Source organism: Urocitellus parryii, chromosome 4, assembly GCF_045843805.1.
Source record: "Urocitellus parryii isolate mUroPar1 chromosome 4, mUroPar1.hap1, whole genome shotgun sequence".
NCBI lineage: Eukaryota > Metazoa > Chordata > Mammalia > Rodentia > Sciuridae > Urocitellus > Urocitellus parryii.
In genome coordinates, this window is record NC_135534.1 from 121,564,052 (window position 1) to 121,590,492 (window position 26,441).

Sequence of the window (26,441 nt, forward strand, 5' to 3'; positions counted from 1 at the left end):
ATGGATGCCTCTTTCCAGGTATCTGTAACTCAAGTCAGGTGAGAAGGCTCAGAAGTACTATTCCTAGTAGCTGCTGCTTTAATGTTTAGTCAGGTGGCCTAGAACACCTGGCCATATTAGGAGCCTGTGAGCTATAGCTGCTCTCCAGACCCTAATGCTAGAGAGCAGCCCCTTCCCATGTAGCATGACCCTGCTTCATCCTCTCTCCTTCTAGCACATACACATCTTCATGTTGAACATTGTGTTTGTCTTGTTCCTGACTGCAGCGTCACCTTGCTCTCCTCCTGCAGTGGGGCCCAGCCCTGTGAGTGTTGCTGAAGAAAGATACCTTCCAAGGTTTGACCAAGTTGGAGGGTGGGAGCTGGGCCTGACTGCCTGGGAGCAGACCCTTTTCAGAGATGCTGAGGGCCTGTGAAGAAGGCAAGGGAGCCAGTTGCCTCTCTGCTGCCCTGCTCGCTGCTGCCAGTGAGCTCCAAGGCTCCATCAGGGCATTTTCTCTTTCCAGGTTGGAGTGGAGTACTCTGATCCCTGCATGGCTCCGACATCGGCAGTTAGGGTTGCACACGAAAGGCCAACACTTTATGCTAGAGGATTCCATCTTCTGGATCTTTGGGGGCTCCATACACTATTTCCGTGTGCCTCGGGAATACTGGAGGGATCGATTGCTCAAGATGAGAGCCTGTGGCTTGAATACCCTCACCACGTGAGTGCTGTGCCCCCTCCCCTGCCACCAAACCTGGTTACCAAATAGGGGTTCCTGGTGTCTGCAGGAGGAAAAATATAAGAGGAGGATCCAGCCTAAGCTTTCTGCTTAGGTCTATGGGGTAAGAGTCTCCCTTCTTCCTAATCTCTACAGAACTCCCTATTAATAAGCACAAAAAGTTGTGAAATGACTATAGAGTCTAGAATGACCAGGTAACAATGTTGAACAAAAGAATAGAGTGAGAAAGGTAGGTAAGTGTACATGTAGGAGGGTTTTTCTTTTTTTCGTTTTTTTTTTTTTCTTATGTATGTTGTGGGGCAGCTGGTGGGGGTGGGGCAGGGAGAGGGGACAGTTGAACAACTGAATTTTGTTTTATCACAATTTTGGATGCTAGAAGTCCAAGATCAAGTTGTGAACATGTTTGGCCTATCCTGTGGCCTTCTGCTTGGCTTATAGAGAGCTATCCTCTTCCTATGTCCTTGCATGTCCTTTCCTCTCTGGATCCATGTTCTGGGTATCTCTTCCTCTTCTTATAATGACCCAATAAATAAATTTTTAACAAGCAACCTGCCCAACCTCAGTTTGTACAGCAAATGAACAGAGTCTTCTTCAGGGAACAATCTGAGAAGCAATGTTCCACATTCCTTTTTTGTCATGATCCTGATTGCTGTGGTTACCATTTCAGTACCTAGTGTGATTTTGGCACATGATGGGTATGCAATACGATGTTGAATGTGCAAATCATTTTTAAAATAGATTCATTTGTGAATAATATTGATCTTTTCATGGATTTTTTCCCCCCAATTTCCAACAGATACTTGGATGTATGTCTATAAAATAAAGTGGGTTATCAGGCTGGATTGTTCCATTTTTGAGAAAAAATACATTATTATAAATCAAAAAGATGGATTTTCTTTGCTGGTTTATGAACTGGCTTTGAGGAGTTATAGGAGTGTTCTGAGATGTGACTGCATTTTGAAAGAAATGTGGATAGCATCTCAGAACTCCTGAAGATTATGGGAATACTGCAGGATACAATCTACATTTGCTGAAACATGAAACTCTTGAGAATGAATTGGAAGCCATAAAGCCTCCCTTCACCTGTGAATATTCTTTGCAGTTGGAGAAGGTTCTGTTAGGCCCATGATGCCCATGATGTGGTGGTCAGGGAGGAGAGCAACTTTCTTAACTATTATAGTGCATGAGTGTTATCTCCCATCTCTTGAGTTGGCCTCCTTTAACAGCTTACTGAGTGCCATTATCTTCCCATTAGAAGCCCCATTCTATTGCAAGTTTTGGAAATATGGATGCTTTAGTAAAATAGGATTAATAACTGAAGTTTCTTTCTGCCCTACTTTTATCTCTTTTTCCAACATACTTACTTCTTTCTCACTGACAAGGGGTAGGGATGGCAAGCTGACCTGTGCTCATTGAGCCTGACTTTTTACTCTGCGTGTCTCATGCTTTACCTAAATGTTGTTGAGCTTCTTCTTTTCCTAAGGAGATGCAATGTTAGTCCCCTGGGGGTTGCCTTGCATTCTCTTCTGTCCCAGATCTGTTCAGTTAGTTCTTGGTTCTGGTCCTGAACCCATTAAGAAGCATATCTTCAGCCATCATAAAAGAAATATATCTTCTTTTAGGGACAAGAAAGGTAATCTAGGAGGTGAAGTGGAATAATTGACAAAGTCTTGCCTATAATTGTATTTTCTATTACAGCTATGTCCCATGGAACCTCCATGAGCCAGAAAGAGGCAAATTCAACTTCTCTGGGAATCTGGACTTAGAGTATGTGGTACTGCTGCTTCTGTGACCAGGCCCAGAGTGGGTGACAGACACATGGCCGCTTAGTTTAGACTAAGAACCCTAGTGGTATCTGGGCTGTGGTTTGAGAACCAGACAGGAACCAAGATCTGGAGCCTTGTTCTGAGGATGCTCTGAGTGGCTCTGTACCCAGAACTCAGTTGTTCTCCAGCAATGATGTGTTACCCAGGGGTGCTGGGTTGCAGCCTTTGACCCAGCCTCTCTATTGCAGCCTAGAGGGGCCAAGATCCTTGGTGCTACCTGACTCTAAGTGGGATCCAGCCACCTGGCTGGGGTCAGAGATACTCTGTGAGCTCTCAGGGGTATTGCTGGGTAAGAGGCTCTGCACCCTGATGCCTTTATTCCTTATGCTGCCAGTAGGGCTGAGCTGATCCTGATTCTGGGAGCCAGTACAAATGCAGCTCCCAGGGCCACTGGCCTCTGACCAGAAGGATTCCCTTTTCTGGTAGGCTGGGCTGACCCTCTCCCCCCCCTCCCCCGCCCCCAGTCTTCCTGGTTAAGAGAAGAAAGGGAATGAGAAGCTACGTAACTCTGACACACTGTCAGGTGTGAGGCCCCTCTTCATGCCACCTCCCTGTGGACTCTCATGAGAGGGCCTGACTTTGTTTATCTCCCCAGGGCCTTTGTCCTGATGGCTGCAGAAATTGGGCTGTGGGTGATTCTGCGTCCAGGCCCTTACATCTGCAGTGAGATTGACCTTGGAGGCTTACCCAGGTAAGCCTGGCTGAGAGAGGCCAGTGTGGCTTAAGGGATCTCTGTGCTAATACAAAATATTCAAAGAATATTGATTTAGTTTGGTTTTCAAGGTATAGTTTCTATTCTGTGCTAAATTTCCTTTTCAGAATAAGTAGCATCCAAAAGGGGTAATTTTGAATGATGTTGCAGTTATTGGCCTTGTAAAATTCCATTGGATACTGTGTTAAGTGGCAAACAGCAACAAGAGGATTGGACATTCTGTAGCTTTTTATTCTTCTGGGCCCAACTGTGAAGTTGAAACTCAGATCATTTGTCTGCCCTTGGCTTAACTTTCCCTCACTACAAATGGAAAAATCAAACCTGCCCTATTTTTTAAGGATATTACCAATCATTTTTTTTTAAAGTTCAGTATTTTGGTAAAGTATAAGAGAAGCTTTTGTTTCTGTTTTGTCTTCAATTTTTCTAATGTCTGATCTTTCAAAATGTAATTTGTTGAACTACAAATCTGGGCAAGGATCAGGTGGGATCCCATTCATTTCCTTATCCTAGTCATTACTACCATTATTTTCCAGTAAAAAAAAAAAAAAAAGATTTTCTTTGTTATAATAGGTATAATCTTTCCTAGCCTCATACTGTACCAGATGGTTAGACCCAGGCTCCCCACCCTATGCTGCCCCAAGAGAAAAGACTGATCTCATTTTCCCAGAGTCTCCCGGGGAACTTTCTTCCCACAGCACAAGCTCCAAGGCCCTACTTTGTTTTCTCTCTTAAGTTTCCAGCTCCATCAGCCCTTCCCTTAGGGGCTCAGCCTCTCTCTGAGTTGGCATTGTGTTTGGAACAAGGCTGTGAACACAGCCAGAGTGGAGTCCCAAGTCCCTATGGATTACAGGGTCAGTGATTTCCTGGAACTCAGCTAGAGGAAGATAGGATTTAATAATCTTAGAAGCAGCAAGAAGCTCTGGACCTCAGACCTTCTGCCAGGCTCTATGTGGCACCTTTGCATTTACTAGGGTGTCCCTTGAGGCACAGCAGGGGAGGGTGAAGCCACAGTGCAAGTGATAAACTATACCTTTGATGTGATGGGGAATGTGGAGGTTAAGCACTAAGAGGCCCAGGTCTCCTCCATTAAAAAAAAAAAAATTATTCTACTTTGTTATATATCACAGCAGAATGCATTACAGTTCATATTACACATATAGAGTACAATTTTTCATATCTCTGGTTGTATACAAAGCAGAGTCATACCATTCATGTCTTCTCTGACCTTGTTCAGGGCTTTGGAATCAGGACAAGGGATGCCCCAGAGCCTTTTGTTAGAAAATATGGTTTTTTTTTTTTTTTTTAGAATTTCAAGTGGGAAGGAAGTACTAGAACCAAGCCATAGTGCTGTGTTTCTTTGGGGGAAATTGTCATCACAGCAGTCAGGGTAGAGAAAGAAATTGAATCTACTGCTGCTGCCACTGGCCAAGCTCTGCAGGGCTGATGTGGCTCATGCAAAGAAGTCTGTGGTCAGCAGGGACACAGCTAGACTGTAGTCACCTTTCACGGGCTATGCTGGCTCATTTTTCTGGGTGACCCTGGAAGATTGTTACTGTGTCCTTCTCCAGCCCCAGTGATGATTCCTAACCCTTTGGCTTCACCATTTTGTTGGGGAATAGTGATGGAAATGCTTGCAACCTTGGTCTTGGGTCCCATGAAAAGCTTTTCTTACTGTGTGGCAGTGATAGGTAGAGGTCTATAGCTGGAAAGCTGGAAATGACCTCCAGAGTTGTGCTAGTGGCTAGGGAAGCAGTGGAGAGTGCAGGCTGACTCTGTTGCTTGCCCTTGAATCTGTCTGTACTTCACCTAACATCCTGGTTGAGTGGAGGTAGTGAGATAGGAATGACTCTTAGCTCATGCTGGTCTCCAGAGTCATCCCTGAGTTCTCTGGAGCTACTACCTTCTCGGCACCGTGAGCCTGCCCCAGGAAAACCCACAGATCCTGATTCTAATGATCCTGTCCTCTCCCTTTTCTTTCTAAGCTGGCTACTCCAGGACTCTGGCATGAAACTGAGAACAACTTACAAGGGCTTCACTGAGGCAGTGGACCTTTACTTTGATCACCTAATGTCCAGGGTGGTGCCCCTCCAGGTAAAACGGACTCTTTGATATTTTACTTATCTTTCTTCTAGGTAGTAGGTAATCCAAATAAGTTCTCAGACCAAGGGGTCCACAGTCCTTTTCAACACAGGAACACACTCTTCCTGACTGCCTGAGTTTTAGAATCAGAGGGACTCATGATAGTTATCTTTTCAAAGAGCTGTGGTGATAGTTATCTTTTCAAAGAGCTGTGTATTTCAGTGTGGTATCAGCCAAAGTTAAATGGACAGACAGGTGTCAGGACTCACATTTCTCTGTATAGTTCCAGATTCATGACTCATGATGGGTAAGTAGGATGTCTTAATAACTGAAAACACCATGTGTCAATGTCCCAATAGCACTGTGGCTCAGTTCTGCAGAGTGGACATGGTTAGGCCTTGTGTACTAAACAGATGATTTTTTTAAAATTAAATTTTAAGGACTTTTCAAGGTACTTCCCTCTGCTAACCAAAAAGGTACTGTTTGGTATGCATTTACTATTTAAACAAATATGTTAAAATGAGTCTTGGAGGGAGTATTTAATATTTTATGTAATATTTTATGTAATAATTAGAAGCAATAAAAAAGGAGAATGGGAATAATTAAAGTTGCTTAAGAAAACCATGAAGAATGGCATTAAGGAATTAGTACATCAAAATTAATGTATCAATAAAAAATTGCTCTTGAGTTAATTCTTTGGAATGTTCATAGCATACATAAATCAAAGAGAACAGCCAGCTAAAGAACAGATGTCAATTAAATATGAATTTCAGGTAAGCAAGGAATTTTTTCTTAGTGAAATATTGCCCAAATAGCATGTAAGTTTTTACATTTAGAAAACTTATTCATTGTTAATATAAAAATGTCTTCATTATGAAATGCAAATGTAACTGGGCATCTTATATTTTTATTTACTAAATTTGGCAGACCTAATCATGAAAGAAGCAAGAAGCTTGGAAGTTATTAGCCTAGATCTTTGTACGGAAGATGGAGTTACTGAGGAGATTCAGCAGGTGGTGCTGATAGGTTGGGTGGTGGAAGAGAGGTGGGAGCACTATCAAGGCCATTATGGGAACATAGTTCAGAGGCATTCTTGGTCATGGAAGTGGCATAACCGAGGGTTTTTTTTCCTGGTTATAATTATTTTATTCATTTCTTAAGGATTATATATAATATCCTAAATTTATGATATCTGATCTTAAAATGATAACAACTTAACTTTGATTACATAAAAAACTACTTCTTTATATTTCTATTTCCCTACTTAATTGATATAGCAAATTATATCTTTTTATATGTTGTACTCAATAATCTTTATTCTGGTTTTTATGTTTTAAATCTTGTAGAAAATAAAGTGTCATTGTACATTAAAATTACAATAATATTGCTTTACATTTTTTTCACATTTTTAGTTTTACTGGAGAACATTATATTTTTATACAACTTCAAGTTACAGTCTAGTATTCTTTTATTTCAATTTGTTGCATTTATCACAGAGAAAGTTCAGGGGTAATGATCTCCCTCAACTTTTCTTTGTCTGGAAATGTCTTAATTTCTCTCTCATTTTTGAAAAAGTTACCTCAAATACAAAATTTTTAGTTGAGACATTTTTTCCTTACAATGTTGAATATGTCATTCCAGATACTTTCTGGCCTTCAAGATTTCTGCTGAGATATACCTGATAGTATTACTGAGGATCCCTTCTATGTGACAAGTCACTTTTCTCTTTCTGCATTTCAAGAATCTTTGTCTTTATATTTCAACAATTTTGTTTGTTATATAAAGTGTCTCTGTGTAGGTTTCTGGGTTATCCTGTTTGGAATTTTTTGGCTTCCTGAATGTACATATTCATGTCTCTTCCCAGATTTGAGAAGTTTTCAGCCATTATTTCTTCCAAATGATCTGTTTTCAAGCTCACTTATTATTTCTATTTCCTGTGTGAATCTGCTGTTGAACTTCTCTAGTGGATTTTTTTTTGTTTATATACTGAATTCTTTCAGCACCAGAATTTCTGTTTTGTTTCTTTTTTAAAATTTCCATGTCTTCATTTATATTCTTATTTGTTTGTATGTCATTTTGTTGATTTCCTTTAATTTTTGTCTTATTTTTTCTTTTGCTCTTTAAATGTATTTTTGACAGTTATAACATTTTTGTCTAATATGTCTGGTTATGTGTATGTGTGTATGTTTTTAGAAACTATTCTGGATTTATTTTGTTCTTTTGAACAAACTATGTTTCTCTATTATTCTTTTTATAAGCCTTGTGGGTTTTTTTTTTGTGAATCTTTGGGCATTTGGGGGGAAAAAACTTATCTCACCCTGTCTTTTATGCAGACCACTTAGGAAGATCTTTCTCAATTAATGGGCTTCTGAACCTAGAGATCAGGCCAGAGTAAAGACACAAGATTACAGATATTTTCTGAGAATATCTTCTGTTTGCACCTGTCTATACACTTTTTTCACATCCTGTTTGCTTTTACATATATTCATTTCACAAAGAGTCTCATCAGAGTTTCTTGGGTGTTCTGTCATATTCTGCTGCTCATAATTTCTTGCCCACAGCCATCCACAAGTCTGTAGTCTTCTGTAGTTTCACATGCTATAATATCTCTAACTGAATTCTGAAGCTTCCAAACTTGATGTTTCCTGTTGATGTTTCAAGTCAGATGAGACAGAAACAAGTTCTCTGGGCAGCTCACAGTCAAACTAGAGAATTGCAAACAAGTGCCCTTCTGCCCCTTCCATCCTGGTGGAGGGAACTGGAAATTTGGGACACTTTATCCCAACCACACCATGTTACACTGAGGAGAGATGGGAGGGGTAGGGATGTGTAGCAAGATTTTAGTAAAAACATAAAGAAATTTCCTATCCTCTTGCATGTGATTATCTTGATTGTGTAGTCATTTTCTTGCTTTGATATTTGACTGGTTTCCAGAGCCCCTATAAGCTTATTTAGTCAGTTTGTAGTTATTTGGTGTTTCCATGGAGAACAAAGGCCTGATGCTTCCTATTCCACCATCTTGATTATAGTTTTCTCAATTACATTCCAAACCTTTGAGACTTGTTTTTGGATACATTGATAGTAATTAGAGATAAGTATGATGAATTTAGATAATATGGCTCTTACTACAAACTCAGCTTCGGATTATTTATCTCTTTTCCCCAGTATAAGCATGGAGGACCCATCATTGCTGTGCAAGTAGAGAATGAATATGGTTCCTATGACAGAGATCCTGCTTACATGCCTTACATCAGGAAGGTAAGAGTCAGCTTGGTTCATTCTTCATATTCCTTCCTCCAGAATGTCTTAAAAGTTGTGATGTATGGATCTAATATTTTCCTCATATTAATACCATGTCTCCCAACTTCATTTATCAATTAATGAATTTGTCTCCAAATTTTATTTTAACAGGGTTTTCACTTATTTTCCCTTTATTGAGTGGGATTAATTTGGGGATTGCAGTACATATGTGTGTTGCAGGAGCTAAGAATATGGAATTGATTTAATTGTGTGGCAGTGATTAGGGAAGGTTTCCTCAAGAGTCTGCCTTCATTCCAGTGCCTAAAGCCATGGCTCCGATCTTTAGCTACAGGTTGGCTTTCCCTTGAGAGTTTTTAAAAATTTGAATGCCCCAGTCATATATATAAGAATCTCTGGGGTGGTTCTCAGACGTCCAATCCCATTGTATGGGGGAGGTTGAGAACTACTGATTTAATATACAGCAAATCATGGAGGGAAAGGACTAAGGTAACATATAAAAGAATAGGCTAATATTAAAATCTGGTTTCTGTCAAATTGTAGCTGAGACCTTGAACAAATGCCTTCATTTTTCTAAACCTCTTATTTTTCTTCTATACAATAGGATTACAAAGAGTCTCTGCCTCTTAACTGTATTATGTGAGATCATACAGATCAACGCTATTCTAGACAAATAGTAAATTTTTCAGTAAATAAGACTTTGATGGAATCTTTGGCATTTGTTTCAGAGTACTTTGAAGGGTCAGCCGTGGTGTGACTTGAAATGATAAATGGCCTCTGTGAATGCATCTAATTGGAAGCTGGATGGCTTTGGATTTTGATGGCCTGTGCAGTATCTCTTCTGCTGTCACACACAGATTCATTTTTTTATCTGGGTCCTCTGTAGAGTGGGGACCAAGGCTCAAGCACTTCAGCTTGTAGATTCTTACAGACTTTCACTTCTTGTGTGCAGAAAGCTGTCTTAGTAGAGTCTAAGCCTGTGTTCAGGAATGGTGACATTCCTTAAGCTGGAAAGGGGCAAGTTCAGACCTGATAGTCAAGGCCAACCACAGCCTGAAATAGAGTCACATCTAGCTTCCTTTTCACCTTTGAATTACCTAGAATAATCCTACTGCAAACACAGGACTTGAGAGCTTCGTCTTCTATACCTTATTCCCTCAGACTATCTCTTATAACCTGTGGCTTCTCCAGTAATTTTTTACTTGATTCAGCTGCAGAGAAGGAATGTTTCATGAGCTGCAAGAGATGAGAATATAGCTTTCTCAGAAACCTCTCCTGTTCATTCATGCTTTACTGGTGCATGGCACCCAGCCTCTTGTCATCCTAAAGCTCTTAGGAAAATCCCCTTATGAACTGCCATGCAACTTTCCCTGGGGGGGCAGTGTGGGAGGCAGTAGCTGAGTTGTGGACATTGCCAGCATCGCTTGACGGTGGGCAAGACCCCTTTCTCCTTTCTGAGTCTTAGTTTCATCATGTGCAAAATGGAGACATGAATGGCTGTTGTGTGGGGCCTCTGACCCAGGAAACAGACTTGGGCTTCGGCAGGTGGAAGATCCAAGACATAGTTAGGATAGTAGACATGCTTTATTCAGTGGTGGCCACAGCCATTAGCCAGCCCCCAGCCTCAGCTTCAGCCCCCAGCCAGTTCCATTTTAGCTCCTTCCTTCTTAGTCATATATAGTTAAGTTATATATACTTATATATAGTTAAGATATTAATTAATATATGTTAAGATATTAATTCTGAAGGATCTTTTGATATGCAGGCCAAACAAAGAAGGCACAATGCCAACAAATTATATATAAAGGGAGGGCATATGCTCATACTTAATATTTATGACCTTGAATCTATATGCTGAATCACAGTGTTTCTGGCCTTGACTAATCATAATGTAGCCAGGTGCCAGCCCTGGCTACATACTAAAAACATAACATAGCCCGCCAGAAGTCTCGGTGAGGGAGTTTAACTATAGCCATTTTGGGGCCTGGCTTTTTCTAAGGCTGAGTCATTTCTCTAAGAATATGAGATAAGACACAAAGCACTTAACTGTGCATGGCCTGTGACTGGTGTCAGGAAATTGATAATCATCTTTTACCGGGTAGAGTCAATGAATTAATGACCATGAAAATTTAAGCATGTGCATATTGTAGGACTTTAAGTAAATGTTTGTTATATATAGTGAATGACTGGGTGGATAGTTCAAGGGGGTTGATCCAGGGTTGCTGATAAAGATCTTATCTGGCTTCATGGATTGAACTCTTCAGCATCTGTCATCCCTGGGAACTATAACCCCATTCTGCTCTTTTCTTATCAACCTATGGGATTTGTTCTTGGAGGTCAGATCCACTTTATTCACTGACTAGATAATCTCTCTGCCTCCCCTATTTCCAAAAAAATTCAGTTGAAATATGCAGTCTTATTTTCATAATATCTGCAGTGAAAATGATAGGAAGATCACCTTTGCAGTGGTTTCTGTTCCCAGTGAACCCAGAGTCCTAGAAGAGAACCTTTGAAAGTGGGCAGATTCTGGGTTTAGCACATACTCTCTCATCATACTTTATTCAGCCTTACTGAAGCTCTTGGTCTCTACTGTTAAGATATTAATTCTGAAGATGCAATGGGACAGTCTACAAAGTGCTTATCAGAAGGCCTGGTGTGATAGTAAATACTGTATAAATGTTAGCTATTATCTGGTAGTAACAATCCTTATTGCCCCTCAACTATAGCTTCTTCCTTTTACTTATTCATTCTCTGGTTTACAAACTCCAGGAGTGCTTTCTGCTCTGCTCAGTCTGGGTAGTGCACCATAGTCACATCACTGAGGCACTGCTGGGCATCATGCTCTTGCTTTTGATCACACTCACACTGGCTCAATGTGGGGAAAAGACAGTGATCTTGTTCATAGTGTGGGTGAAGTGAAAGATGTGGTGCTGTCCTGGAGGTCTGATCTACTTGCTGGAGCCCAGCAGACTCCTGAGCCATAGCTGGCCACTGAGAGGTCCATCTGAGAACAACAAATTGACCAGACCTTCAGAAACATCCATGGGCTGCCAAAGATCAACAGCCCTGTCCTCTGCTACAACTAGAAATCAAGTTTATTGGAGTTTGCTGAATCTGACAGGTGCAGACAAAATGGGCTTTCCTCTGTTTTCTGTAGATATATGCTTCCTTTTATTTTTTTCCTCTTGCTCTTCAGGCTACCTCATTCTCAGCAGTATTACACTGCAGAAGCTTTGGAGAATGGGGATAGACTTTGATTTTTTCCTTTATTCCCAACAGGCCTTAGAGGACCGTGGTATCATAGAACTGCTCTTGACTTCAGACAACAAGGATGGCCTAAAGAAGGGAATGGTCCATGGAGGTACTTGCAAGGAGCCTGTGTGAGGGGCCCTACGATTCATATTCGTCCAGGCAGGACTGAGGCAGAAGCAGGAGTCTTTCTCATTTGTTCCGCATGGCACCAGCCTGGGAGTTCTGAGCTGCAGTAGGTGGCAGGCCCATGTCAGAGATAGATATACCATGACCAGCTCTATGTCTGGTCTACTGTTCCTGCTGTACTCTCTGGTCAGTAAAAGCTTTTGGTAGATGCTTCCCCACATGAAGGCTTCCTTTAATTAGAAAATTGCAGCTCCATTTTCCCTCTATTGCACATGCCCCAAACCTTGTCCTCATTCTTAGCTTCTCTCCTGTATGCCTGATACACAAGCCATGGGCACATTCTTTTTATTTTTAGCTTTATCTTCAAAATACCTAAAGAATCCAAACATGTTTTACTCTCTCAGCTGTCACCATCATTTCTTATGTGCATTACTGCAATAGCATTTTGACTGACCTCCCTTTTTCCCCGCCTGACTTCTCCAGCAACATTTTCTCAACGTAGCAGCCAACATTTTCAACATTTCCTCAACATAGTAGTGTGCCTTATAAATATAACCCAGGTTACCTTACTGTTCTGCTTATGCTCTAGGTGCCCCAGAGGAAAGCCCAAGTTTTGAGACTGACCTTGTAGGACTTTCCAACACAGCCTGCAGGACTGGCTGACCTTATCCTCTGCTGAGCTCCCCTCACCCACTTTGGCCTTATTGCTCTTCCTCAAACACACCGGACATGCCAATCTCAAAGACTTCATATATCTTTCAGAGACCTGTATGGCTATTCTCCAGGGTCACCTTTGCAGCAAGTACCTTAGTACCTGGTGGAAATTGCACCTCCTCCCAAGGATCACCCATTCCTCTCCCTTGCTCTATTTTGTCTTCTAACATTAGGGGAAATCTCTGTTTCACCACAGCACTAAGCTCTGTAGAGGTTGGGTTTTTTGTGTCTTATTCCAGCTGTGCTTTCCTGTCCAGATATGGTGTATCTCTCCTTTCAGATGTAGTGGGACTCTTTTTCTAGGCTCCTACAACTGTGCTTGCCTTTGCTATTATACTTGTACTCCACTTTGTTTCTTTTGCATTTCCTTCCATAGGGCTGATCTGTAGGTAGGGAATTTTATCTTTAATATCACCCAACAGAACCAGGAAGGTCGTGAGCTCAGGGAATTACTGCTTGGGTGCATGGAGAGGATAGTGAGTGAACAGGATCCTGAGCCTTGGGGGTGTGACCAGGGCCAGTAGCGATTCCCATTGTTTCCACGAGGTGATGCTGTCTCCTCATGGCTGCTACAAGGATGTCCAGAGCTTTTTGTGACCCAATCACCATCCTTGAGAGGAGCTCTGGTTCCTCTGATGCTAGCGTACATTTTTAGTGCTGGTTAGTCTACTAATTAAAGGCCTTGGGAAGAAGATAGGGAGTCACTGATCTTTCCATTTCCTCCCCTCCTCTGTAGGCTCCACCCGTCAATCCCCTAGTGACTCCTGCTACTGGGAAAGATGCTTTTTAGTTTACAAAATGAATTAAAGCAATTCATTCACACAGGCTAAAAGTAAAAACAATAGAAAATATTTATCTAAAAATACAGCATTGCCTGCCTTTCCATCCTGTTCCCCAGAATGACCATTTTAAATTCTTAAGTTTTTTCTTCCTGTACTTTTCTTACTGTATCTAAATAACGTGTATATAGAACTCTACATTAATTGATTTAAGATTCTCTTACTTCAACTGGCTTTTCAATGTGCTTAGTTTTCACTTGCAAGGTAGTAGTTTCTTATTTATTTGTCTTTTCATTTCAATTTTTCTCTTTTATTCCTTCTGCCATTCCCAACCTTTGCACCCTTTTTATTTTTTTTAACACAGTCTTTTCTAAAATCTTCTAGACACCCATCATTGGTATTTTTCAAATGCCTGTGCATATCAGATCCCACATCAGGTCCTATCTGGCTATCTGGAGGTCTGGTTTCTGATCTGCTGGTGACCTACCATACAGTTTTCATCCTGAGACTGACTTGTGTGTTTCTCTTGTATTGGATCCCGCTTACTGGAATTCTGGACATTGTTCTATCATTTTCTAGCAACCACTGCTGCATTGAAGCCCAGAGACATTCTGGCTAATAATCTTTTAGTATATCCTATTTTCTCTCTCACCCTCATTTGTAAGACATTTTAGAATTTTCTTTTTATTCTTGATATTCTGTTTTTTTCATAATGATGCGCTTTGTTATGATACTTCTTATTTTTGTGGCATTTTGGAGATGTATTTGAATTAGCATAGTTATGTCCATTGAGGATGGGACATTCATTTGGGCCTTGGGTTTCTTTCATAATGCTTTATCATCTTTTTTCCTGATCTTTTGTTCATTCCTGTTATTTGTATATGAACTCTCATTTTGATTCTCTCTGTCTTTGGTTTTTCCATTTCTCGTCTCTTTATTTAGTTCTACTTCTTTCTGCTTATAGGTATTTCCTCAACTTTTTTTTTCTAATCCTTCTATTACTTCCTAGATCATATTTTTCTTAAATAAGTTTCTTTTCTCTTAGCATACTTTAAAAATGTGTACTGTCTTTCTTAACTCTTTCTGAGAATATTTTCATCTTTTTTATTTTTAACATTTTATTTGTTCCTTTCATTGGTTCTGCTTACCTGGTTTTTCTTTTTTTCTGCTCTGCCCAGTCTTCCAGGTGAGGGGATATTCTCAATTGTCTGGCTCTTACAAAGCAGTAAAAAAGAAAAAAAAAAAAGGGTACTAAACAGCCTTTTGGAGCTCAGAGGGTGGGGTAAGACTACAGAAAGGCATCCTTCCCTGTAGTCCATTATGGGGCTATAGTGGTCTGGTCAAAATGGCCTGTTTATGGCCCTTCTTTTGTACCCTTGGTATTTCTACAGAGCAGTATTTGGTCTTCTCTCCCACCTCTCACTCCACACTCCTTGAGAACAATTTTCTAAGAGTACACGAACCCCACTGAGCCAATGGGCATGGGTGCTGAAGAAACTCAAGGACCTGGACATGATGTTGCAATGTTGCAGACGGGTATTCTCCCCCTGCATGGAGCACAAAGCTTGGGGCTCAGTGGGGTGAGGCCTGAGGAGGTGGTGGAAACTCCTTTCACTCTCTTGGGCCATTTACTATTCCTCTGTCCTTTTTCAGTTTTCCAAGATTTTCTTGGCACTTTTTATCTACTAATATTTCTGCATTTTTTTTTAAGTCCTGGGGATTGATGGGGATTGAACTAGGGGTTCTCTAACACCAAGCTATACCTCCAAGTCCTTTTTACATTTTTATTGTTTCGAGGCACAGTGGTGCACATCTGTATATAATTCCAGTGACTCCATAGGCTGAGGCAGGAGGATCACTAGTTTGAGGCCAGCCTTGGCAACTTAACTTTGCCAGCTTGTGCTGAGTGGAGGAACTTTCAAGATAAAAGAGCTAGGTCTCCTGCCATCAGAGGTGGGAAACAATGTCAAGACTAGTTAATTTATTGTGCTGGTAGATGAAGAAGGGTCTGAGGTACTTCAGAAAGTCTTCCTGACTTTAAGAATGTTTTCTCTCTCATCTTTTGTCTTCATAGTACTGGCCACCATCAACTTACAGACACGAGAGGAGCTGCAGTTAATGAACACTTTTCTCGTGAGTGTCCAGGTAAGGCTGGCACAGGGAGAGCTGTATAGATTGTTCAGCAAGTTCAGAGATTCTATGCCTGCCACTTTGCTCTCCCAGTGGGGGAGAAGGATCTGGGCTTTCTCAGTCTTTCAGCTCCTGGTTCTGTTGCTGCACACCTCAAGGGAAGCAGCTCATAAACTACTCCAAAGGATTGCTGTGCAGGTGGATAAAGCATGAGTGAGATCTGCTACCTTTTGAGAAAGGGACCTTTGTGTAGTCCTTGAATTTGTGGACTCTGCGAGCCCCAGACTGCTCCAAATTAAGGGGGAAGAAAACTCTTCCCTGTGCTGTACCATATGAGGTATCTGACCTTAACCTAGAAAGATTATTATCATTTGCAAGGCAAGAAGCCTGATCCATTCCAGGTAAGGAGGAGAGAGAAGAGTTCCTATCTGTATCCGAGCATCGTCAGATTGATGGTCATGTACAACTCAATTTGCTACAATTGATCTCTTGGGTTTGTATCTCCCCTAAGGAGATTGATGTGATCTGGTCCAAACTGTGGCCTGTCCCCAGAATTGAGAAGCTGCTTCTTTCACTCTGACTTATTAGAAGTTGTGAATACCCCCATCTGTTGCATATTCACATTGATCCCCAGATAATAGTGGAGCTATTAGAATGTCTGTATCAACACTGGGGAGATGCAAAGTTTTTTCAGTTCCAGCTATTCAAGCATGGTGCTGGCAGAATGAGGCCCTGTAGGATGAGGGCCATATGTATGTGTGTGTGGTACGGCTACTCCTGGAGCATAAATAATAGCCAGATTGGGTGGAAAGGTTCCTTGGAGGAGATAGATAGGGCCTAACCCAAGGTGGAGTTCTGTTGGAAGAGATAATGGATACAGATGGATTGAGGTTGAATTCCTTTCTCCTCTAGTATTTCCTGAGTGCCAGCTCTGTGCTTGGAATGTTGTTAGAATCTATTACATTCTATGACAGACAACAGGGTCTGTTCTCATGGAGTTTGTACTTGGGAGGAGAGAGACATATGGAATATGCAATCTCATGATGACTAAATAGAAGTGTTCTTGAGTGCATTATACTGTGAACTACCCCCACATCCATTTGGCCGCTCTAATATGTGACCATGGGCAAGTCACTTAACTTCTATGTTTCTCTTTCTTCTTTGGTTAAGTAGGGTTAATGAGAGTCTCAACTCATAGAATTGTTTGTGGATTCAGTGAGATTTTTTTTTTAAGTACCTCATGGCAGCTGATAGAAGTATGCACCTTCTGCTGGTCATCCTGGAAAGGTAGCCATGCCTGTGCCATCCATGCCAAGTTGCCCTGTCAACAGAATGGCACTGCTAATGGACTTTCTTCTGTACAGTTAAAGAATGTTTGCTTTCCTTAAGGAAGTAGCCTTGGGTATTTTCTTGTTTAAGTCAAGGGCTCACTTGAATGAACACTATAAGCCCCAGCTCTGGCTAACTGGGGCATACAGTAGCACTTCACTCATCCTTATGTTCATGCCCAATGATGAAGGTATTTGAAATGTTTATTTAGCACTTCCTGTATGCCAGGCACTATGTACTAAGGGATTTATGTGTGCTGTCTCTTTCAGCTCTCCCACTAGTCATAGGCACTAGTTACTGTTATTACTGTTTCACGGTTAAGAGATAGACCTGGAATGGATAAAATACCCATTAAGTGATGGGTTAGGAGTTATAGGTCTGATGAAGATCTCCAGGTCTTCATGTTTACAGTGCAGTGACCTGGGTCATGATGGAACCCTCCTTCCTTGCTCCTGGCACTTGTGAATCAAGGAGTCTACACTTGGCATTGGAGAATCCTGAGATGTGGGACTTAGTATCTGCTTATTCCTTTTGGGTGACTTAAATATAGTACAGTATATGTTCTCTCTCTCTCTCTCTCTCTCTCTCTCTCTCTCTCTCTCTCTTTCTCAAAATATGTTTAGTTGTCAATGGATCTTTATTTATTTATATACGATGCTTAGGATTGAACCTAGAGCCTCACACATGCCAGGCAAACGCTCCACCACTGAGCCACAACTCCAGCCCCCAGTATATGTTCTTTTTTGGGGAGGTAGATGACTTGTGCCATCCATGCCAAGTCACCAATCTTGCTTTTAAAAATGAATAAATAAATATTGTTACTACTTTGGCTTTTATCTGGGAATGGCTGTTATGCTATATACAGTGGATTATAAGTTTGCTTTATCACTCTGCATCAGATTTCATTGCTCTAACTGACAGAGGGGATATTTGATCAATTGTCACTGAAGGAGTAATGAGGACTCCTTAGTACAGAGCCTGAAATTCTTGCAAATCAGTCCTTATATTTCCCCTGGTCCTGCAAATGATCTCTGCATGCTTGAAGCAGTCATGCATCCAAATCAGTATTCTAAAATAATATTTAAGACTTGCTGAATGTCCCACCCAAAGTATGAATATACTCCGTGACTTGAACTATGACTAGCTATGCTGTAAGGCTCTGTTTTTCTGATCTAGTTTTGCCAGCTACTGTTTAAACTAAGCTAAGCCTTAAAAAAATGCCCACACTGCAGCTGCCTGAATCTCCTGGCTAAAAAGAAGCAGCAACTCAGAGGGGTCTGGATCTATGGTACCTCTCAGGTATGAAGTCATAATGGATACAACATTCTCCTTTCCTGGAAGGGGATAAGGCAAAGGTTGGCATGATCCAGAAAGCAACCGAAGCTAGGAAAAGTCTTTCAAAACAGATGCTGAATGCTAGTGAGTCCTAATTTTAATACATTAGCATCCACTGTAAGCATTATTAAAAGCATATTAAGCATCAGAATGTACTATGTCAACTTTGGTTGTCTATTCCACTCTACACCTCGAGGTGTGGAGGCCAAACATGGTGGGTGAACCATCCTCGTCTGTGCTCTGCTCCCACTGGCATCTCAGGCAAGGGGTGTAAAGCCAGGGAAGAGGTGGGAGAAGAGAGGTCCTGGGCTCCCCTCCAGGAATGATGTTTCTCTTTTCCCTTTGGCCAGCTTGCCTGTCTAACTCTCATTTTGTGGTACCCAGGGGATTCAGCCTAAGATGGTGATGGAGTACTGGACAGGGTGGTTTGACTCATGGGGAGGCCCACACAATATCCTGGATTCCTCTGGTGAGTACTTGGCATTGGCTATGTCCAGCATGTTTGTTAACCTAAGAAGGAAGAATGAGTTTTAAATAATCTGCTAGTTGATATATGGAGCTGTAGTGTGCAAGACTTCTAGGATCATTTGTGTTAATAGTCAGCTATTGGTATTTCAGAGTCATTTGTTTGACATTTGAAATAAACAGTAGGACTTTCCACATTGCTTTTGTATGTTTTATGTTTTTGTAATTAGAAAAATAATGCATACCTATTTCAAACACAGAAACTATAGAAAAGTATAAAGAAGTAAAAATCTCAGAGCCCAGAGAAAACATTGCAGTTGTTTTTTAGTTGATTAGCGTTTAGACAGTGTAGTCAGATCCTGATGACCCTGTCACCTACTTATGCCAGTTAATGACACAAATTGACAGCTTTCTATAATATTGTACATAGATTTATATCACCAGCTTAAAGAATGAAAAGAACCTCTTTGGATTAATAACTGTACAACCATTTATTGACTTAGTCTCTTATTGATACATGCTTAGGTTGTTTTCAGTGGCTTTGGTTAATTGAACACCATATCACTGATCATCCTTGAACGTTCAGTTTTGTATACTTGGTATATTATTTTTTTTATGGATAATCAATAGAATTATTATATTAATGCAATTTTAATGTGTATTTGTCAAAATGACCTCCAGAAAGATAGTAGCAGTTTTTACTCACCATTATTAATTGATAGTACTTATATCCTACAGATTCATCAACATCCAGTATTAAAATAATTTTTAATATTTACCAGTCTGACAGGTTATTGTTTAGTTTGCATTTCTTTGATTTATATTAATAAAATACATACTAACCATTTATTTTTTTCTTCAATATTATCTCTGTATGTCACTGGTTCATTTCTTAATTAAGGTAGGACTGTGGGAGGCAGTCAGAATGGTATCTCTGATAATAAGCACTATCTTTTTGCATTTTTACCAAAAGAATAACTTCTGGGACTCACACTGGCTGGCAGGGGATGCAGGCCTGTGTTGTAGGTTGTTCTTATGGTGGTTAATAGACTCAACTAGAATTTAAATGCAACTAGAGGCCCAAGCTCCAGACCATGAATTCAGGCCCACTTCTCTTCCTTGTTTCCTAATCTTCTGTAGTTGGAGCATTAAAACTGAAGGGCAGAGAGATGAAGTGGACCTTGAGGAGGCTTAGGAATAAGAGTATCAAAGGGAGTAGTTAGGACTTGTCTTAGACTCTCACACATCCCTCCTTCTCCCTCCTTTTGTAGAAGTTCTGGAAACAGTGACCTCCATCGTGGATGCTGGCTCATCCGTCAACCTCTACATGTTCCATGGAGGCACCAATTTTGGCTTTATAAATGGAGCCATGCATTTTCATGAATATAAGTCTGATGTCACTAGCTATGGCAAGTATTCTCTAATACTGGTTCTTCCCAGTATCTTCAGGGCTGGGGCTTTTTAGAGAGTCCTTTAGGGACAATATCTGGCACCTTTAATGATTTTGATTATAAAGTGCTTGGGGAAGGTAGAGGCATAGTTCGAATTGTCACTTTTAAAGTTCCAGAGCAGCACTAGACTCAAGATGCTTGGTGCTTGTGAGCCAGTTACTCTGTGAGACAGCTCTTTGGAGGAAGTGTACTAGAGAAAGGGAAGGGAAGGGTCTGTGGTGATGGGCAGCTTCTCCTCACTGCTCAGGCTTTTGAGAATGTGTGGCTGAAGTATCCCCCCCCTTCAGATTGAGAGTCCCCAAAGGGTAGGAAAGATGCCTCATTTTATCTACCTGCAATTAGAAATTTAGGTTCATGTTGTGATTATGGGTAACTTTTGTATTATTTTATAGGGTCTAGAATTTATAGTATTTTGACTGAGTGGTTCATACTATTGGTGATTTACCTTCAAAATGGCTGGGCCAAGAAGCCTACTACCCTACCCCAGCTTCTCTCTTCTTTGCTGCTGTGTTTATTATTCCAGGGATAGGAATGACTATGACCAGTTCATGGATATCTTTCAGACTATGATGCTGTGCTGACAGAAGCTGGAGATTATACAGCCAAATATTCAAAGCTTCGAGAATTTTTCGGCTCCTTCTCAGGTACCAGCTAGCAGTTTAATACCAGCAAGAAGAGGAATGAAGCTCCCACTTGGCAAATTGCTCTTTTTCTCAGCCCTTTAAAGAGTTACCTTCTCATAATCTCATCTCAATCCTAGTTGACCTGTATGCAGGAACATTCTAGACAAGGAGGATTTGAGAGGCTGTTTTCATATAGTGTGCATCTTGCCAGTTTCACCTTTCTATTATAGAGGCATTAAGACTCCTTATCTCCTATGGAAGACGTGAGAAAGCCCCACACTTCCCCTAGGCATTGTCTCCTAGAACCATCTAAGCATATGCTGAAATTAGTCTGTTGTTACTACTGGTACCAGGATAAAGGAGCATATGAAACACATGGATAAAAGATTGTTGGATGCAGTGACATTTGGGTCCTTTAGGGATGTCTGTGTTGTCTGTCTGTTGTAGATGCCCCTCTACCTCCCCCTCCTAAACCTCTTCCCAAGATGACCTATGAGCCATTGATACCGGTTGTCTACCTATCACTGTGGGATGTCCTCAGTTTCATAGGGGAGGTGAGTACTGTGGGCCAGGGAAGCAAGGACAGTCATTGGGAGGGTAAGCAGGGCCCAGAAACTCTCCAAATGGATTGGGAGGTGCTGGGAAGAGCAAGGCCAATTCTAGAAGGCTTAGAGATCTCCTTTCCAACTTAAGAACTGAGTGAAGAAAACAAACTGGTGCTAGAGTGTGCAGTGGGAAGGAACAAGAGAAATCGAAAACAATGGGAGTCTTCCTCCAGCTTGGAGCTAGAGCTATATTTCTCTAGGGGCAGAAGCGGGGGAAGAGGCAGAGGAATGCACTGAATCCTCCTCTGTGAAGAGGGGGCACCTCCTGCAGCTCACTAAGGGATGTTGTAATGCAAAAATGACAGTGTCTTAAGGAGTTAGATATCTACTAGATTGCAAGGCTTTCTTCTCTCATGGCATTCCCCTTTCCTTGTTTTCTCATCCCTATAACTCTGGAGAGCCATAGGTTTAATGCAGTAAGTCATAATAGTAAAAGGAGGTTAGAGCTCCTCTTACAGCTTCTCCTCCAGTGTGCTCCCTTCCAGGCCAGACCTGTTTGCTACTTCATGTGCCAGTGGTTCAGGGCAAGGCAGCAAGCCTGGCCCCTATGCTTTTCTGCTATCTTCTATTGCAGCCAATCAAGTCTGAAAAGCCCATCAACATGGAGAACCTGCCAGTAAATGATGGGAATGGACAGGCCTTTGGGTACATTCTGTATGAGACCATCATCACCTCATCTGGCACCCTTAGTGGTGTTGTACGTGATCGGGGACAGGTAGGAGCATCTCTTCTTGATTCCTGGACCTTTTAGTGACCAGCCTCTGTATTATACATCTTATTCTCTCTGCCCTCAGAATCAACTATTGCCAGTATGTAAAGTTGCCCATCCCTGTCATCTCGGTGACACTTTCCAGCTGTGACCGTGTACATTTCTTCCTCCATGCCTGGCTAAGCCTCCTCCTAAGCATGCACACACATGGTATAACCTATTTGTTTCATCCTCCATCCTGTTGACCATGGATGCTTTCCATCTTCTCTTTGGCAGGTATTTTTGGACACAGTATCCATAGGATTCATGGACTATAAAACAACGAAGATTGTTATCCCCTTGATTCAGGTTTGTTATCCTAGGGAGCAGGGTGATGGCTAGCCCCAGCTGCTTCCAAGGAAGTTTGGTGGGAGTCAAAGAGGAAGGCCTGGAAGACAGGAGCCTCCTAACCACAAGCTGTGGATGGAGAGGAACGAGCATGCTTTCTTACCAGCGGGGCTCTTACTCCCATCCTCAGAGCATAGGGAAGAACTGGGGTCCACAAACCAACTCCCAGGTGCAGCAGTGACCTCATAGTTGGGTATCAGGCGATCATCAGCCACTATGTTCCTGGCAGGGTTACACCTTTCTGAGGATCTTGGTGGAGAATCGTGGGCGAGTCAACTACGGGAATAATATTGATGATCAGCGCAAAGGTAGGTCCTAGCACAAGTGAGAAGAGGTGCCACTGCTTCTCAGACAGGGTTTCCCCCTTTCCATGTAGCACATCAACAGGCCATAGAGGTCCATCACAGGGAGATGGGCCATGGAGGCACACTGCAGGGAGGTGAGCCAGGGAGGCACATTGTAAGGAAGTGGGCCAGGGAGGCACAGTACAGGGAAATGGGTCTTGGAAGCCCACTGGAGGGAAGTGGATCATGAAGGCACACTGCAGGAGGTGGAAGCTGAGTTGACCTATATGTGAGACAAGGCAAGTGGGTCAGAAAAGCCTAGCTGACCTTTTCCCCTATAACACCCCATGCTTGTATTTTCTGTGTGCTCATGAGGAAACCCCATGAACAGTGAGCTAACCTTAGTCCCTCTCTGGGCTGAAGTCTGCTTTTTTGGGTAGTGGGTAAGGATCAAGGAAAGAGATTTCTAGAAATCCAAAGGAGGTTATAGCACCAGTGCCTTCTTAGGTCTCCACACTGAAATTCTTTTCTTCATCCATTTCAGGGAAATCCATAAATCATTTTTCAGTGGTGAGGAGGAGGAAGCAGGATATAGAATAAACCAAATGCCTTTTGTCCACATGCTCTTCCAGGAATATCCCACCAATTCACTCTCTTTTTCTGGCCTTCTAATCTTTTATGCCTTAATTTAGATCTTTCTTTCTTTTATCTGTCTGTCTAAATGTTGGTGTTTGAAGTAAGTTATAGAAAAAAGAAAAGAACTCAGATGAAATAAATCCTGCTGTGTTGAGGAGGACTGATGACCTTCCAATTCTGTCACAACCGTTTGTATTTGTAGTGGAGGAAATTTGCACATCTCTCCCTTGGTCAGATTTTCAGCAGAGAGCCTTCTGGTAGCCTGCCAAGGATATAATGTGATGAGACATTGGGGCTTCTCCTCTGGAAGGGCCTCAGAATAGGTTCTAGCACTATCCAGGCCCACTTTGCCTTCCTTTTCCTGAAATAGTTCCCCAACATTCCTCTCGGTGCCTTTTCTGGCATTTCATCTCTGGGCACATGGTACTTCCTTTGTTCTCCTAGGGGTTGGAAGGACCTTCCACTCTGACCCTTGTTGCCAGTCTTTGCTTCTCCAAGACGCTCATCAAGTGTGTCCTGACCCTCATTGTGGAGTTCTAGCCTCTGGACCATATACAATATTTATAAGTCACAGACTTCCACTCTAGAAATGTGTGGGCGGTCTCTCTCTCTCTCTCTCTCTCTCTCTCTCTCTCTCTCTCTCTCTCTCTCTCTCTCTCTCTCTCTCTCTCTCTCCCCCCCCCCCCTTTGTGGGCCATTTAAGAGTATCTGCAGTCCCTGTGAAGCCTATTTACCTTTTCCAGATTCTCAAAATTCCTAGCCTAGCAGCTCAGCAGCTCCACTATCCAGAGTCCTTGGGGGCTGCTGCACAATCTATAGAGCTGACCCAAACCCCAAGGTGCTGATCCGTAACTATTTGGGTGTATACAGTTCTTCAGTATTGGATACCCAAATGATATTGCCATTTTCTCACAATTTCAAGAAAAACCTGTCTTTAGTTCAAGGTTGTGTAGAAAATTTCTGACTAAATTGTTAGATTTGTTAGTCTGAGATCCTATTTGACACTACCTTAAAGCTAGGCCCAAACCTTTGGCACCTCTTGTTCATGTAGAGTTTCTCTCAGAGAGAGGTCAGAGTTTGTTTTCACCCCTGTGAGAGCTCAGCTTTGTCACTATCATCAGATGTATTATTCTTCCATGGTAAATTCTAGGGCCTGGCATATAATATTCTTGTTTATTATTATGTCCCTTGGCATCTCTGGCGGGGGCGAGGTGGGGGGCTTATACTACAATTGCTGAGCTCCTTAGGTAGTATATGTTTCAGGAGAAATCTTCCTTGCTTTGAGCTCCCTCTTCCTGGAAAAAAATCTTCCTGGAACAATCTTTCTAGAAACTTTCCATGCATGGCCCTGGTCATAGCTAGGTCCTCTTCCTTTGGACTTGCTCATGTTTCTTTGCCTCCTTCCCACAGGCATAATTGGAAATCTCTATCTGAATGATTCTCCCTTGAAAAAATTCAGAATCTACAGCTTAGACATGAAAAAGAGCTTCTTTCAGAGGTAGGTCCTTGGCCCCACACCAGTTGTGTGAGCTCATAATAATTTGCAGCAAGAGCGAGCACAGCCCTATCCTCACCCCACCAGGATCCTGCAGATTCTAAGACTCAGAGGCCAAGGTGGCTTGTCCAAGTTAAGGGACAGTACCACCATTAGAACCTGCATTTGCAGACTAGGAGAATGCTCATTATACTACCTTGCTGCCCTTGTGTTTTGGTTAAGAAGTAGGGAACTTGGGAGCTTTAAACAAAGAAGGGACATGTCTTAGGAATTAGGTACAGAACTGAACAGATCTAAGAAAGTCCCCTTTCTCCCTTTCCTGCCCTGTTCTATCCTTAGGTTCAGCATTGACAAATGGACTCATATCCCTGATGTACCTACATTCCCTGCTTTCTTCTTCTGTGGCTTTGTAATTGGCTCTTCCCCTTCTGACACATTTCTGAAACTGGAGGTTTGTAAGCCCCCTTTACCTTTCCGCGATTCTTTCTTCTGTTTTCTCAGAGGGCTGATTCAAATACCATTGCACTTGGCCTTGATGGAGTACTATATAACACCTGCCTTCCAGGGCAGCAGAGGGAGCTCAAAGCAGAACCACCTGATGACACTTATCAGGGCCCATTTTCCTAATCCAGCCTGGGATTGTGTGTTCTGCCTAGAAGGCTCAGAGCTAGTGGAGATGAGGTGGAACAGGCCACCTGTTAGTCTCCGTGGCTGTTGAACATTGGCTTACTTTGGTCTTTTGGAAACTGAGTGAAGAACACATCTTTTTTGGCAGTGGGTGAGTATCAGGGATTGAGCTCAGGGGCACTCGACCACTGAGCCACAACCCTAGCCCTATTTTTGTATTTTCTTTTAGAGACAGGGTATCACAGAGTTGCTTAGCACCTCACTTTTGCTGAGGCTGGCTTTGAACTCGCGATCCTCCTGCCTTAGCCTCCCAAGCCACTGGGATTACAAGCCTGCACCACTGTGCCCTGCGTGAAGAACACATCTGATGTGTCTTCTCTGCCTTCTAGTGTGACTTTGTCATCAGTGGCTCTCATAGTAGACTAACACACTCTCTACTCTGTTTGAAGGGCTGGGAGAAGGGAGTTATATTCGTCAATGGCCAAAACCTTGGACGTTACTGGAACATTGGACCCCAGGAGACCCTCTACCTACCAGGTCCTTGGCTGTTCAGAGGAAACAACCAGGTGGGCACACTTCCAGCCTCCTCCTGTTTTACTCATAACTTCCTTCCCATCCTTGCACCTGGCATCAGATTGCCTCCCTGGGAGCCCTTTGGGAGAGGGCAGAAGTTTCAGCTAGCCTATTCCTTCCAGAGTTGTTGTTCCAGTTCCTCCCAGTCTGGTTCCCAAACCCATCCCTTCCATCCCTCCTGGCTTCCTTATCTGGCTCCAGGACAGACCTCATAACTCAGCCCTTCTTTTCCCCACAGATCATCATTTTTGAGGAGGTGATGGCAGGCTCTGTGATACAGTTTACTGACACCCCTTACCTGGGCAGAAACCAGTACATTCACTAA

At 42.1% G+C, this 26,441-nt stretch overlaps 1 protein-coding gene across 1 annotated transcript; it reads left to right on the forward strand.

Annotated features, from left to right (window-relative positions):
- On the forward strand, positions 1 to 26,441 carry LOC113187045 (beta-galactosidase-1-like protein 2). The gene is made up of 20 exons (XM_026394680.2): positions 1 to 18; positions 215 to 336; positions 506 to 703; positions 2,420 to 2,488; positions 3,143 to 3,238; positions 5,242 to 5,350; positions 8,504 to 8,596; positions 11,876 to 11,957; positions 15,542 to 15,612; positions 18,646 to 18,730; positions 19,998 to 20,135; positions 20,741 to 20,821; positions 21,248 to 21,354; positions 21,980 to 22,120; positions 22,391 to 22,462; positions 22,731 to 22,809; positions 24,832 to 24,919; positions 25,256 to 25,367; positions 25,993 to 26,109; positions 26,355 to 26,441. The coding sequence occupies exons 1-20, from the start codon at positions 1 to 3 to the stop codon at positions 26,439 to 26,441; spliced, it is 1,965 nt and encodes a 654-aa protein (XP_026250465.2).